Below are 15,278 nucleotides of genomic sequence, written 5' to 3'. Positions count from 1 at the left end.
ATTCAAGTTATTTTTACAATAAAAAGTTATTAAATGAACACAATTACTTTTCTACATAAATTATTAATTAATTAGGTACTAATATCTTAAATATATTTAATTACTAAACTAAGATTAATTAAATTTAGTTAGTAACAAAAAAATATTTTTTGATTATAATAATTGATTAATTTATTATATTTTAATAATCAAGCAATTATTTATAGAGATTAATTTTAATTGGACTTTTCATTATGAACATATAATCATCTAATCATGTAGTGTAAATGATTTATATTGATTCATTCATTAATAGCATATTATATATAAAAATTATTTTAGTATTTTTCTATTAATATATCATTTTTGATCTCATCTTCCCTTTTTATAAAATATATTTTCTTATATTATTAACTAAATTCGAAATTATTAATGTTGAAGTCAATTAATGATTAGAATATAATTAAAATGAGATGATTAATTTCATAAATTAAATAAAAAAATGATTTTTGTTTATAAAATTCTAAAGAAAATAAAAAATAGTTATGTTTAGATCCTAAAGATCCAATTTCTATGTTATATTTAGATATCCTTTAATGGTGGTGGTGTATTTATGTAAAGAAAAAAGGCATTGAAAGTAGGAGTGGGTGAAGGTGTCAGTGTTTAAGGACGAGGGGAAAGGGAAAGGCTAAGGGAAAGGGAAAGGCGCGCGAGAACAGCGCGGGGACTCTTTAATTTGGTTTCTCCAACATGCAATCCACCAATTCTCTCTCGTTTCTTTCTTTGTTTATGCAACTTCTCCACCTTCCCTCTCAAAACTCTCCCAAACCCAACAAAATTCTTCTGTTTCTTAGTGTTCTCTTTTGTTCTTAACATAGACATATACATTTGGAGGGTGGGGGCAGGCCAAACTGCAAACAGGGGTGGGGTCCGCACTATACACCCATGTGGGTAGTGGGCTCCACCTGAACCCAGGTATTTAGGGACAAGGATGGGACTCTTTGTGGCTCCCCATCCCATCCTCTCCTTCTTCTTACTTTACAGTTTACACACACAAATATTTATATATATATATAATAGAGAATAGAGGGAGAAAGTTTTTCTGGTAGATGGTGGGAACCTATCACTTTGATTTGATGCTCTGTAGGGCCCTCCCCTTTTCACTAATTCAATCTCTCACCTCCATTCCCTTCTCCTGGACTGGACCTAACTGCTCTCTTCTAACTCACTCTAATTTTACTTTTTTTTTTTTTACCCCTAAACATTTTTTATATTACACATTTACCCTTTCCTCCAATCCATCAACATTTGGACCTATACCACCCCACGCCGGCCCAATACCTTTTTTTTCCCTTCATTGGGCCCAGAAACTTAATACAGGTTTTAAGGATGGTTGGCATTCAATGCAAACATCACATTCATTCACAACCAGCAAACAACACACCTGTATTTATTATTTTGAATTGGGAAATATTACACAGGGGAAGTGTTTTTATTGTATTATCCCACATCTTTGGAAATGTATCTTAGCAGTGGATTTGGTTTTACTTTCACAGATCTATAGATACCTCCACAGGTGTATCTCCCTTTTCCACTACAAATGTCTTTGACATCTTCTTGGAGGCATTCACAATCTGCACGTTATATGTTCCTTGAAAGCCTCTGAATTTGAATTCACTCTTCTCATCGATCTGTCCACTTGCATGTGAAAGCCATTCGTGTTTCAGAGCCAAGTATCGTTTCCCAGCTTCGTTGATCTCTCCTTCTGCATTCACTAAATGAGAATTGTCCCGGCTCATAAACAGCTCCCAGAATCCCCATAACATTATACCTTCTACTGCAGGATGAGCATAAGCTTCTCGAAGCATCACTTCTAAATCATCAGCCCTCACGTATTCGTTGATGGACGACACGTCGAGTTCTGTGAACCAGACTGGAAGGCCTAGAATTCCCATTTTGTCTAAAGCAGAACTAACGACTGGTCCCACTGGACTATCAATATGCCCTTGTATCCCAACTCCTCCCACTGGAGCTCCTTGCTCTTGCAGTTGAAGAATTTGCTCTATGTACTTCTCTGGAGAAGATCTCGTGTCACAACCGTCCTCAACATGATAGTCATTCACGAATAGGAGAGCTGATGGATCAAGTTTGTTGGCGTTCTTAAACATGTCGGCTCGAATATCTTTGCCAAGATGATCTTGATAGAATGATCCATGCAACATCTCATTGTTGACATCATAATGCTTGAACTTTCCCTTGTAGCGCGTCAACAGGCCTGTAAGGCGATTTTGGACAGCAGCCATCATATCATTCTTGTTCAAGGACTGAATCCATTGTTGCACAGTACCCTGCACTTCCCAAAAGATGCAGTGACCACGAGTCTCTATGTTGTGGCTCTTGCATAAATCCAATAACTCATCAGCGTCCCTATAGTTGAAGTTTCCTTGCTGCGGCTCTGTCCAATACCACTTGAGCTCATTTCCAAACACAGCCCAGTTGAAATTCTTCACGAAAAAGTTGACAAAATCTTCGTTGTCAATGTTTGTTCTACTAATGCAAGTCCCAAAAGGAAAACTGTTCTGCATTTGTCTGACTTTTATAAACGTGCCACTAGAGTTAGATCCTGAGAACTTGAGGGTGATATCACGCCTGCGGATCTGCAGTCATCCAATTAAAATGATAAAAGCGCAATCAGCAATAATAAGTTGAAGGAACCAGAAAAGTTAAAGAGAATGATGCAGAAAACGAGACCTGAACAACCAAGGAATGCTAAAAACTAATTTTGCACATCAAACTAAACTAGATAATCATTTACGAACTGTATAATACTTCATGCTAAGAAAATTGCACCAAGACGCTTGTTTTCATTCTATGATATTAATATTTTATAATTTCTTCCTCTACATGGACTGTGTGTGTGCCTAAATTTTTACCTTATCTGTCTGTGTCCTCAAATATCTTAACCTTGCACGGCGGTCAACAGGGAAGATTTGAAGTCCAGCGACCATTAAGTCAACACTTGGAGCAGGACCTTGTATATAAACCATTATCTTTGTTGCTTGCTTCTCAATCCTAAAGGAACCCCCAATTTCATGCCATCGATCATCATTGATCTCGACTTGCCCTCCATTGACCCATTGGTTATCCACTCCGAGTGCAACATTGACATTTTGTGCACCAGTTGCCCCAGAGCCAATCTTTACCCAAGCAGACACTTGATATGTGAGAAAGAGTTTCACCTTATCAGTTATCATTTGAGCAGGACCCATCCAAGTTTGTGTGCGATTTGTCACAAGTATGTAGCGGCCACTTAGAGGTTGAGAAGGGCCAAGGGAGTCTCTTGCCATGGGAGGAACAATATGTGGCGACCCAGTTCCAATACTAAGTGTACAACTTCCAAGGGGAAACCATCCGTTGGTGCCATTACTTAGATTGCTGTTCTCAATTATGTTAAATCCATAGGCTGGATTCTGCACGAAATAAACCAAGAACAATAAGTCATTCTAAAACTCAAAACAATAATTCAAGTCTGGAAAACTCCTAAAATCGATTTTCAATTGATCATTCAAGAAACCTGAGCAGGTGGTGGGGGTGAAGGAGGAATCTTTTGTGCATGCTTGACAACAAGACTATCGATGAGAATATCAACTCCCGAAGGTGGACCTTCAATATATATGACAACCTTTGATGGGGAAGCATTTAAAAGAAACTTCCCCTGTAATTGAACCCAATCCTTATCTGTTGCCTGCACACTTCACCAAATCAACCGCATTTCAGTTTCTTCATAAATTGTACAAGTTTCTTTGTATCAAGGTGAAAAAAAAAAAAAAAGACACTAACTTGGCAATTCCGATATATTGTTCGCGAGAATTTGGTGTTTGCACCCATAAAGTAGCCCGTACATCAGTAGAGGTGATATTATTGCCGAATACACGAACAACAGCAGCAACATCATAAGCAAGCTTTCGCTGCACCCTTCCTGTGATCTCCTGCTGAATCCCGTTCCAGCTCTGTGTGCGCTCGGTAGCGGAGGCAAAATACTTTCCAGACTGTGGGAGGACTTTTCCATTTCCCATTGAATCGTGCAGAGCAATCTTGCATCCTCTTCCAGACCAATTTTTTAGGTCATCATCAAATTTTGGGTTTAGAATAATATTCTCATCACCAGCATTAGCATTTCCAGCCTTCTCAAAAAGATAATCATGAAGAGAGAGTTGAGTTAAAAATCAAGCGCAAGCTTAATTCTTTTTTACTGAAAGAAAAGCAGAAAATTGTTATGAATGACAACAATCCTTAGAACTCAAGGACACAGTTGTACAACAACAATAGATCCTGTTCAAGTAAGGTCATTCTGAATAACAACAATCCATATAAGAACTATCGAGACATTAAATTCCATTGAAGTTTTGGATGTGGACTGGACTAGAAGGAGTAGGCAGACAAGGGGTTATTTCTGAATATAACTTCTCTTACTAAATCAAAGAAGGATGGGGTTAACAAAAAGAAATTTAATTACCTCCAATTCATTTGGACCAGCACATGTAATCTCAACGGACCGTATGAGCAAATCAATACCCGGAGAAGGCCCTTCCAGATAGAATACAACACGGTCTGGCATGGTTGACAAGGAGAATGTCCCCTCCAACTTCTCCCACTTCTCTTTCAACACAGAAGTTCTGCATGCACTTTTATCTATTAGTCTTCCAAATTCAGTTATTTTCTTCTCAAGGAAAAATAATGGACGCAGGACAATAAAGTGAGTTACCTCCCAATGCACAAATAGTTTGTAGTAGAATCTTTGTAAACTAGCTTTAAAGTTGCTAGGACGTCAGCAGATCCTTGAAGGGATCCTGATACCCCAACACTTGCAGAAACTGAATAGGTAATACCAGGGGAAATATTGTTGGTGATTTCCTGTTCTAGTCCCTGCCAGCATTCCTTTCGATCGGTAACAACAGCATACTTAGCACATGAATTGATGGATACTTCGTCCAGGTTATTTGACTCGGCCAAAGTTACAAAGCCATTACAGCAATTGGGGTGCCAATATTGCAGCCCCATTGAGAAGTCATGGTTCAGTAAGATATTGGCAGCACGTGGAGGACTTAATTTGGTCGGGGTTTCTTCCATACCCTGTCATAAAAGTATAAGTTATGCAGAGAAAGGAAACCATCTATATAAATAAACTCTAGTCAAATGGTGTGTTTAGTTTAACTTCCTCAGTGTTTAATTTTGAAAATGAGTTATTTTGAAAAAAAAAAATGAAAAATTTGACAACCACTCAAAATAACTTTTGAAACAATTTCAAAGTTTATTTTAAAGTTCTTATCAAAAGAGTTAACAACGACACATTTCAATAACACTTTTTTCTCTAGTCAATTCAAATTGGCCCAAAATCAGAGTTCATATATAGGAATCCCTTTGATCAGTAAGATCACTATGACATATCAGATTATATAAATGGGTCCCAGCCGGAAAAATGACAATTGTAAAAATGACGAAACAAATCATTACCTCTGAAACTTCACTGGCATTGTTTTCCTGGGTGGTCGTCATGGACACAGCAGAGCTCTAGCCGAATCCAAATGCAAAACCAATTATGTCAGATAAGGAAATAGATAACTAGTTAAAGAGAAATAGAATTGCTTGGGAAAGGTAGAGTGGCACCTGAGAAGGCTTGTCACTGTTGGGGTTCTGACGATTGATGTTGGGAGATCGGCTTGTGAAGCAGCAAGTACATGCCCTCCTCATTTATATGAACTGTAATCAGATTTACGAGTAAATTCTAAGGAAAGCCAAGATATCCAGCCAAACAAACAATTAAATTCTCTTCTCATTAAACAAATGAACAAGTTGCTGTAATCAGCTTCCGTTAAGCAATCCGGATTTGAATACTATCAAAAGGGTTTTCATATTTTGCTTTGTCTTGCAGATTGGAGCAACACTAGTGCCCTCCCTATATGCTTGAATTGAAATGGAAGCGTCAAGACTGTTCTTTGTTTCCCAATTCCCAATAAAAGCAAATCTCTTGCTTTCGTTCTTGGCTTCCTAGACAACTAGAAGAATTTGCTTAAAAGAAATATAATAGTATAGACACTTATGGAAATTGGGAGTTAGGTGAAGTGGGTTTTCCAAAACTTCATATTAGATGGAAAAGGAATTGGGGATGTGACTTTTGAACTCTATTCGCCCAGATCCTCATCGTGTAGAGACCTTGAGAATCAAATAGATTTGGGTTTCCCTATTCGATGTCCATACCCTCAAGCTGATTGGAACCCTCATTCCCAACAGAAAACTGCCTTTCACGAATAAGACCAACAAAGCCTAAATCTGCCCATTCAACTGCTCGATTATGCCTCCACACTCGAGAACCAATATCAGAATACAGACAACCAGAACGCAGCGCCATTCTTCCAGCTGAATTGATGTTTTCTTTCGTCAGCTCTGCGCGAAATAAAAACATAAGTCCGATTTCCATAATGGACCAGTTTGGAAAAAATCATTTTATGGTTTAAATTTTAAAGAAACATTCGGCAAATACCACGGCATTTTATTGTAGAAAATGTCATTATAAGAACAATATATAATTAGGGCTTTGACAAACGATGAAAAAATCCAATCCAATCCAATCAGATTAAAAAAAAACGCTCGGAGGGAACTTGCAATAAAATACAATGGGAAAAGAGCCTCCAAATTCAATTGCACTCTCTCTATAGATTAATATACGATGTTCTAAGGAGGTACGATTAATTGCTTTCTTCTCCAAATTAAAAAACCTAATAGACACCAGAGCGAAACCAATTAACTTTCTTCACTGGCATCGCTATCCGGCAACAAAACTAGCAATTGAAAGCATGGAGAAACCTTAATTCAAAAAACCAGTGTCATTCAACGAATACAAATCAGAATACATGCCAAAATAACATCAATGCAAGGCGAGCCGCAGGGCATGTTCAATCGGATTTGGACACGAATCGGTTTGAAATTTAGAATGTAGATGGTGACGATGATTTGAAGTGCGATTAACTAAAAAGAAAAATGGAGGGACAATGAATGAACAGAGAGTAGTAGTGAAAACCTGAAAATGGAAAGAATCTGAGGAGGTTGAAGAAAACCCCTTTCAGAAGCAACTTCCTCTAAGTAACTGGAACCCCGCCAATTGTTGTTACTGTATTGTATGCCAAAATTAACAATTAATAGTTTTTTTTTTTAGTAAAAAAATTGCGAATCTAACTTGCCTTGCGCTGGCGGCAAAAAATTTGTCTTTTTGTGAAGAAAAAAAAAGTGAAAAGAAATTAAAACATTATTTTTATCATAAATAAATTGTAATATTCTAAAAAATAATAAGATTTAGAATTATGGTTAATTTGGTCCTAAGTTAACTAATGTTTTTACTGATAACTTTTTAAAAGTAATTAGTTTAAATCACCACTCTCTTTTCTAAATTTAGAAAGAGAAAAAAAATATGAAAATATAGAATTATCATGTTATATAAGGAGGAAAAAATGTTATTTCAGTTTTTTAAATGAAAAGAGCATGTATATCAAATATACAAGATGTTTGAACTATAAAATATATATATTAAAATGAGCAGAGCTTAATTAATATAAAATACGGTGTTCGATTTTTCTTTTCTAGGATGTCAAAAGAATTAAATAAAAAGTAAAAATGCAGATTTAAAGATGTTGATGTTGAAGAAAACTGAAACTGCATGGGTGGGTCCCCTTGTTGATAATATTTAACGGCCCAAGCCCGTTAAACGAATACAGAGATGAATTTGCTTCAATTGCGGGCCGAAGCCCGTAAACGAATTCGAATGAATAAATTCAGTTACAGGCCCAAGCCCATTTGTATGGTTGGGCTGAAATGTGTGAGAAATGGAGAGACCATCGGATTTAGCTTCAATCCGAATCGGCGTAGTGGCAGGAGTGTATATATGTATATAAGCCTAACAAGATAAATAGCATTTTTTTTTTAACTTGTATCTACAATTAATTTATTTTAAAATTACATATTTTTTGAAATCATAACAACCTAGATTTTATTGGATTTCATTTAAGGAAAACAAGATTTGATTCAACATTCTAAAAGCTTAAAATGTGATCTAAAATACTGACGTAACAACACCAAAAATCCAAAAATATCTGACGATTGAGCATAAAAGGATGAACTATAGTATAATTCTTATTAAGATTGGTTAGCAAAAAACAAAATTTAATTACAGTGCAAACCTGAAATATATTTGAACTACAGTGTAAACCTTGTTGGGATTGGTGTCCTAAATATATTTTTAGTTTGTAAACTTTGTATAAACAAATTGTTATTATTAAAATAATTTTTATTTTATGAGTATATTATTATTATTAAAATAATTATTATTTTATGAGCATACACTTCATCCAATAAATAAAGATCCTAGTTATTTTATGTAATTTAAACATGTATGTAGAGACATATGGTGGATCATGTTTAAATAATAACCTAAATGATCTGTAATAGATGGATAACCTAAATGATCAGATACTCTTTCCAAGATCTTGTGGCCAATGCATAACAATGTCTAGTCCAATACTTAGTCAATTTTCAGGGATTTAAGCTTAACTCAAACCTACTCAAGAAAAATCTATTCAACACTTAGAAATTTCCTTTTTCTTCAACATAGGATTTAACTTTCTCCTAGTTAATCCCTTAATCACCTGCTTAAGTAGGAAAAATGGAAATCCGGGTTTCACATTTACTTCCCCCTTAAGAAAATTTCATCCCCTTAAGAAAATTTCATCCTCGAAATTTACTCAAACTAACTCTGGTTTAAGGTTTCACAACAACCATTGTTGTAACCTCTTATAACCTCGTCTATTACCACGCTTCCACTGCGCTACTTTGATATCAACTTCCTCAGTTTGTCCAGCAATACCTCACCTAGCCATTTCTAAGCTAGATGTTGAACCAAACTATCTACAGCATAAACATTTCTATCTCAAATACTAACTGAGAATAACTTAAATTTACACTTACCTTCCCTGGTTGATCTTTAGGTAGCGTTGTGAGTTCCAGCTCTGGTTGCCTGCTAGGTCATGCCACTTTTTTCATTCCTCTTAGTCTCACTTTGACTAACTCTTAGGTTTCTCTTTAAACCCTTACTCTACCACACTTCCCTTTGGTTTTACTAAACTCAAACTTCAAGTTTTTTTTTTTTTCCTAACTCAACCCTCTGGTTTCCAAGAACATATACTTTGATTCACTAGTATCAACCAACCCTTCAACTTTCCCAAAAACTTATACTTTGATTCTAAGCTGGTATAAACTAATTCCTCAATTGTCCCATAAACTTATGCTCTAATACCAAGCTGTCACACCCCTTCCCTAGCCTTAACCCCCAAGACCGGAAAGGGAGCGTGAGGGTACACCAGTAGTATTCCAAGACAACATTTAAATTTAACATTTCCTCCCTTATCTATTAAAGATTTCAACATGTTTACAACACTTTATCTAACTTTCATATACATAGTTCAATTTCCTATATTCTTTATTACATGATCCGAACCGTGCTCTAAGAATTTACCAAGTCCTGGTGTGATGGTGGTTAGTAGACTCCTTTCCTGAGCGCTCCGCTTTGCTACCTGTGTTGGGGGGAAGGGGGAGGGAGGATATAAGAAAACATTTGGAAGAGTGTGAGCTACTAAGCCTAGTGAGTGGTTCTTTTAGAATAATAATCACTTTGCAAATCATATTTTTGGGAAATCAATCACATAATCATAATTAGTATAATTTATGCATGATCATGTATATATTCATTCAATCAACATCCTCCAGTTCTATGCTATACGTGGCATGCTCATATCATGGACACATTATCAATCATCACAACTTTTTATGGAAACTTTCCTATAACCCACTTTTCCCGCCAATGTGCACATCGACTATTTTTCTCGCTAGCTATGCTTAGGTAACTTGACTATATTTCCTGTCGATCGTCACCGACTATAATTTTTCGTCGACCGAAGTCGACTATATTTTCCCATCAAGTACCTTTTCAAGCATACTAACTATATATCCCGGGTACAATTCTAGTTTCCAACACAAACATACAAGCATATTAATCAGATAAACATATATCCTTGATCATGCCAATTTAACATTATCCCCTATATATATTTACCTATATATAGTAATTATATCAACAATACAATACACAATAACCACTCACCTTGGTTGGTTAGGAACTTTCCTTTCCGAAGTTCCTTAGGTTTCCTTGGTTTCCCTTTTGAATCCTAAATTCCAGATTCAAATATCAGCTTAGATTACTCATAGTTCCAGACCTTATTTTAATATATTTCCTTCTGCAAATATTTTCTAAAATGTCTCAGGAATCTTATCATAAAAGCTTAGCTTATAACTTCTCGTGGTTTGTCCGAAATCATCAAAAAATTAAGACTGGCCCAGCTTACTCGACAGCTCGACCCTTCTGTCTTTTCCTCATTCTCCATCCCGATTCCTTGAAGATTCTTCTCCGGCAGCCCCACCATGAAAACTAGACTCTTTTAGCTTTCAGATGGATTTAGAATCACATCAAACACACGAGTATTCTGGGAGAACTCCTCGTTCCAAGTTGATGCTGCTTTCCAGACTTTACTGTCCAATGCGTCCTCTTTGAACTTCTATGTCCAATGCATGGATTTTGCTCTAAACGCAAGGTTGCCTCAACTTTCCCACTCTTCTTAAATATATTTTGAGTTGTGATCTAAAGAATGAAGTCTTTGGTCCTATTTATAGGCGTCCAAGATTGCTCCATGGCCGACATCTCATACTTGGCCGCATGACCAAGTGTCTCTTCCTTACACCATCAATGCAATCTTGCATCAACACAACCCAATGTGTCTTCTTCTCCTTTCACCAACGCATGGCCCTTACCTTTGTATGTCTTCTTATGCTGCCACCTTCTTTACTTAAGGCTTATGAATTCTTCCTAACAAGCCACATGTCCGGATGACATTCTCCATGAGTTCATCCTTCACATGCATGCATAAACTCTTGAATGTTCAACACATCACTTCCATTTTCCTTCCTTCAACCGCATGCCATCACCAACAATCCTTCCAATGCATCAACACAACTTCTTCCAATGCATCAAAACAACATTCTATACTTAGCCAAATTTCCAAATTTTCCCTTTGCCCAAGTACTCTTTCCAATATCTTGTGGCCAATGCATAGCAATGCCTAGTCCAACACTTAGTCAATTTTTAAGGATTTAAGCTTAACTCAAAGCTACTCAAGGAAAATCTATTCAACACTTAGAAATTTCCTTTTTCTTCAACATATGATTTAACTTTCTTCTAGTTATTCCCTTAATCACCTGCTTAAGTAGGAAAAATGGAAATCCGGGTTTCACAAGGAATAAAAGAAAAGTGTTTTTCTCTTCTTCTTCTATGACTGGTTATTGCAATTTGTTGAACGATTGAGAAGTGTTCTCGTATTCTTGAGAGTCTTCTCAATCTTCTATCTCCTTCACCCAAACTTTCCCTCTAACCCAAATAGTCAGAGCCCACCACTTTTGAGTGTTTTTCTCTTCTTCCTCTACAACTGGTTATTGCAATTTGTTGAACGATTGAGAAGTGTTCTCGTGTTCTTGAGAGTTTTCTCAATATTCTACCCCATTCACCCAAACGTTCCCTCTAACCCAAATAGTCATAGTCCACCACTCTTGGGTGCTCACCCAGAGAATACCAAGGACTCTTTTTGGTTGTGTCCGGGTTATTGTTTGAGGTTTCGTTGAAGAAGGCTTCAAGGAGGAACGTGAAGGAGGAACATGACTATTCGAGTGAGTTTCACAAAGAAAGGTTCTTCAAAGGTAATGTATCTTGAACCATTTTTTCTTGTAAAAGCATGTTGTAGTTTAACTTTTAATGCATATCTATTGTATGTTTACTGTAAATTTTGTTTCAATAATTAATGGAATTTGGATGATTTGCTTCTACTCAAGATTTTCCTCATTCGAGTTCCTTCAATTGGTATCAAAGTCAGGTTGTTGGTTTCTGATTCCAAATTCCATTCTTGTATCTAATCATTTACAGTACTGATGAGTTTGATAATCTGCATTGTGTTTATGTGATAAATGTTTGTGGATATGTTGTTGATGAATATTTACGAGATAGAAATCTCTGTTTAAGGCTTTCTGTTTAATTAACAAAGTTGGTTTATAAAGAGCCTCTGCATTTTTGGGCATTAAATATCGCAATTGAATATGTATTTGTTAAGTTTTGAGTCATTTGTGAAGCTTCAAAGAAGAGGGATTGCTGTGTATTTCTATGGAGAAGACGAAACAAAGATTTTCGCATCGTGTAGCTAGAGCTAAACAATCGAATAGCTTTTATAATGCGATCGTGTAAAGTTTGCTACACGATCGTTTAGCATTTGTTAAACGATGACATAGTTAATGCTATGTGAAGGTATTGTGAAGAAAAATTTATTTGTCATTTGATATATTGGGATTCTCATCTGTAATATGTTTTTTCTTGCTATAGAAATAATGAAGAAAAAATGATTGAAAAAGTATTGTGAAAAATCGTGAAGATATTGTGAGAAATTTAATAAGCTTTCATGAATTGTGAAAAGTGATAATTTCTCATTAATTTACAAGTCTTATTTATAGACAAAGAAATAACAGAAAGTCTTAAACTACCTAAACAAATAGTAACAAAGTCTAACAAAATATAAACTAATCTATTAATTGGTATTAACATCCCCCCTCAAACAAATGTCGAATGAGGCATAATTTGTCTTGAAGAAAACATAATCGAGCAGCAGTCATAGGCTTTATGAATAGATTAGCAAGCTGTTAATCTATGGAAACATATTGCAAGCTTAAGTCTTTTCTAACCATCTTCTCCTAAATGAGATGGAAATCAAATTCGACATGCTTGGTAGGCCCATGGAAAATAGGATTTCGTGCCAATTGAATTGCTGAAATATTATCACATAATAATAAAGGAGGTGCAAATCAAAAAATGTGAAGGTCTTTTAAAATCTACTGAATCCAAAAGACTTCAGCTGCAGTGATTACAAGTGCTCTATACTCAGCTTCCATTAAGCTTCTAGACACTGTGGTTTGTTTCTTAACCACCCATGAAATAGGATTTTGTCTAAAAAAAGATACAAAACCTGTAGTGGACCTTCTATTAGCCTGATTGTCTACCCAATCTGAATAAAAAAATGTTTTGATAGCAAAGGGATTAGAGGTGGTTAGTCTAAATAGTAATCCATTGTTCAATGTACCATTTAAGTATTTGAGAACACATTTAGCACCTATTAAATGAGCTAGAGAGGAAGCTTGTAGGAACTGTGATAACTTGCTAACAACAAAAGAGATATCAGGACAACTAAACATGAGGTAATGCAATGCCCCAACGATAGCTCTATATGCTTGTGTGTTTTCAAGAGACCATGGAGGAGAGTTAGTAGGAAAAGGCTATAAAGATATGAGGGTAGCACATGATTTAGCACCAGTTATTCCATACTTTGCTAGCAAGTATTTTGCATACTTAGTATGTATAACATAAATGGTCTAATTAGAACGATGTACTTCCAGCCCAAGAAAATACTTCAAGCTACCAAGATCTGTCATTTCAAAATGTTGCTTTAGCTAGATAACCAAATCAACAACGAAAGAAGGTTGATTATCAGTGGCAATGATGTCATCTACATAGAGAAGTAGATAGGTAACACAACCATTAAAAATTCTGACAAAAAGTGAAGAATCGGCCTTGAGAGTTACAAATCTAAGAGTAAGAAGATGGGATGTGAAACATTCAAACCATGCTCGCAGTGCTTGTTTAGGTCCATAATTGGTTGCTACATGTATACTTCTTCTTGTAATTCTCCATGAAGAAAGGTGTTTTTAACATCTAGTTGGCGAAGCTCTCAATTAAACTGGGCAACTAATGACAAAATAATCCTCACTGTGAGTTTTTTAACAACAAAATTAAAAGTTTCTTCAAAATCATTACCTTCTTTTTTTATATAGCCTTTAGCAACTAGTCTTGCTTTATAACGAGCCATACTTCCGTCTAGATTTCTTTTGTTTTTTATACCCATTTGCACCCAATTGCACTCTTCCCATCAGGTAGAGGTGTCAAAGTCCATATACCTTGACTAAAGACATTGTAATCTTCACTCATAACCTTTTTCCAAACCTCAATCTTTGAGGCTTTGGTGAAAGATGTAGGTTTAACATCAGATGACTCAACTATATTTGCTACAAAAACTTTGCATTTAGAAATGCCGGATTTTACTCTTGTTTGCATAGGGTGAGAGTTTTGTGTGATGTTTTGTACATGTGGTATCAGTGGAAGAGATCAACTTCCATCACAATTGGTTTCTCTGCACATTTCAATGTTGCTATCATATTCTTCAGCAACATTGCTTTCAGTACAAGTAACTTCAACAACAGGATCAATAGTAACGTTAGTATTGGTCAATCTATAAGAGTTATCATTCGGTTGTGGAACTTGTGGATCATTAGGATGGGAAGGTTTAGAAAAAACAGATAAGGGGAGTGTATGGATATGAAGGGTTGCTAGTAGGTGTTTGATCAATAGTGGGTGTAGAGGAAGAGAAAGGAAATATGGTTCATCAAATATGACATGTCTAGAAGTGTATAAATGATTGTTGCTAATGTTATAGCACAAGTAACCTTTAGAAGTTATGGCATAACCAAGAAAAAAACATCTAATGGTTTTAGGCTCTAGTTTATGTAAATTATAAGGTGTAAGTAAAGGATAACAAACACAGCAAAAATTTTTGAGAGAGATAATCAGGATTTTTATGAAAAAGTAACTCAAAAGGAGATATGTTTAAGATAAAGAGAAGGGAGACAATTGATAAGATAGACTGCAGTTGAGAAAGCAAAGGGCCAAAATTTAATGGGAAGGGGATGATTTAGAAATTAGAGTGAGGCTTGTCTCAACTATATGTCTATGTTTTCTCTCGATGACTCCATTTTGTTGTGGAGTATAAGGATATAAGGTTTGATGTAAGATACCATTACTTTGAATAAAAGAGTCAAGGTCATAGTTAATGAATTCACCACCCCTATCATTTCTTAGGAATTTAATGGAATAAGTAAACTGATTTTCAACTAAGGATTTAAAAGCTTTAAAGATAGTAGGTACTTTAGATTTACGAGTGATTGGATAAAACCAAGTATATTTAGACAAATCATCAACAAAAGACACATAGTAATTGAATCCATTTATAGAGATTTTAGGGGAAGGACCCCATACATCAATATGTATTATTTCT

The 15,278-nt window shown here is 35.7% G+C and overlaps 1 protein-coding gene across 4 annotated transcripts; it reads right to left on the bottom strand.

The window, feature by feature from the left end:
* Nucleotides 1–1,396: 1,396 nt before the first annotated feature.
* LOC120086019 (endo-1,4-beta-xylanase 1) lies at nt 1,397–7,166 on the bottom strand. Of its 4 annotated transcripts, none has more exons than XM_039042413.1 (10): nt 7,058–7,166; nt 6,238–6,423; nt 5,647–5,739; nt 5,494–5,550; nt 4,745–5,112; nt 4,496–4,655; nt 3,820–4,163; nt 3,554–3,731; nt 2,913–3,449; nt 1,397–2,636 (listed from the first exon to the last, which is right to left on the bottom strand). In XM_039042413.1, exons 3-10 carry the CDS (start codon nt 5,728–5,730, stop codon nt 1,530–1,532), a joined length of 2,835 nt encoding a protein of 944 aa, XP_038898341.1. In that variant the 5' UTR covers nt 5,731–5,739; nt 6,238–6,423; nt 7,058–7,166; the 3' UTR covers nt 1,397–1,529. The 4 variants fall into 4 exon arrangements, with proteins under 4 accessions (XP_038898341.1, XP_090174532.1, XP_090174533.1 ...); XM_090318406.1 differs by having other exon boundaries at nt 6,895–7,059; XM_090318407.1 differs by lacking the exons at nt 6,238–6,423; nt 7,058–7,166 and adding an exon at nt 6,895–7,038.
* Nucleotides 7,167–15,278: the final 8,112 nt, after the last annotated feature.

This window comes from Benincasa hispida, chromosome 9, assembly GCF_027475165.1.
Source record: "Benincasa hispida cultivar pf3 chromosome 9, pf3_genome.v1.1, whole genome shotgun sequence".
Lineage (NCBI taxonomy): Eukaryota > Viridiplantae > Streptophyta > Magnoliopsida > Cucurbitales > Cucurbitaceae > Benincasa > Benincasa hispida.
This window is presented reverse-complemented; position numbering and strand designations above follow the sequence as displayed.

What these genes read in the sequence shown, in the direction of transcription:
- LOC120086019 (XM_039042413.1), bottom strand. Translation starts at nt 5,730, where the DNA reads ATGAGGAGGGCATGTACTTGCTGCTTCACAAGCCGATCTCCCAACATC. An exon ending in AACTATTTGTGCATTGGGAG is followed by an intron (nt 4,656 to 4,744) that starts GTAACTCACTTT and finishes AAGTGCATGCAG; the next exon opens with AACTTCTGTGTTGAAAGAGA. An exon ending in CAATATATCGGAATTGCCAA is followed by an intron (nt 3,732 to 3,819) that starts GTTAGTGTCTTT and finishes GATTTGGTGAAG; the next exon opens with TGTGCAGGCAACAGATAAGG.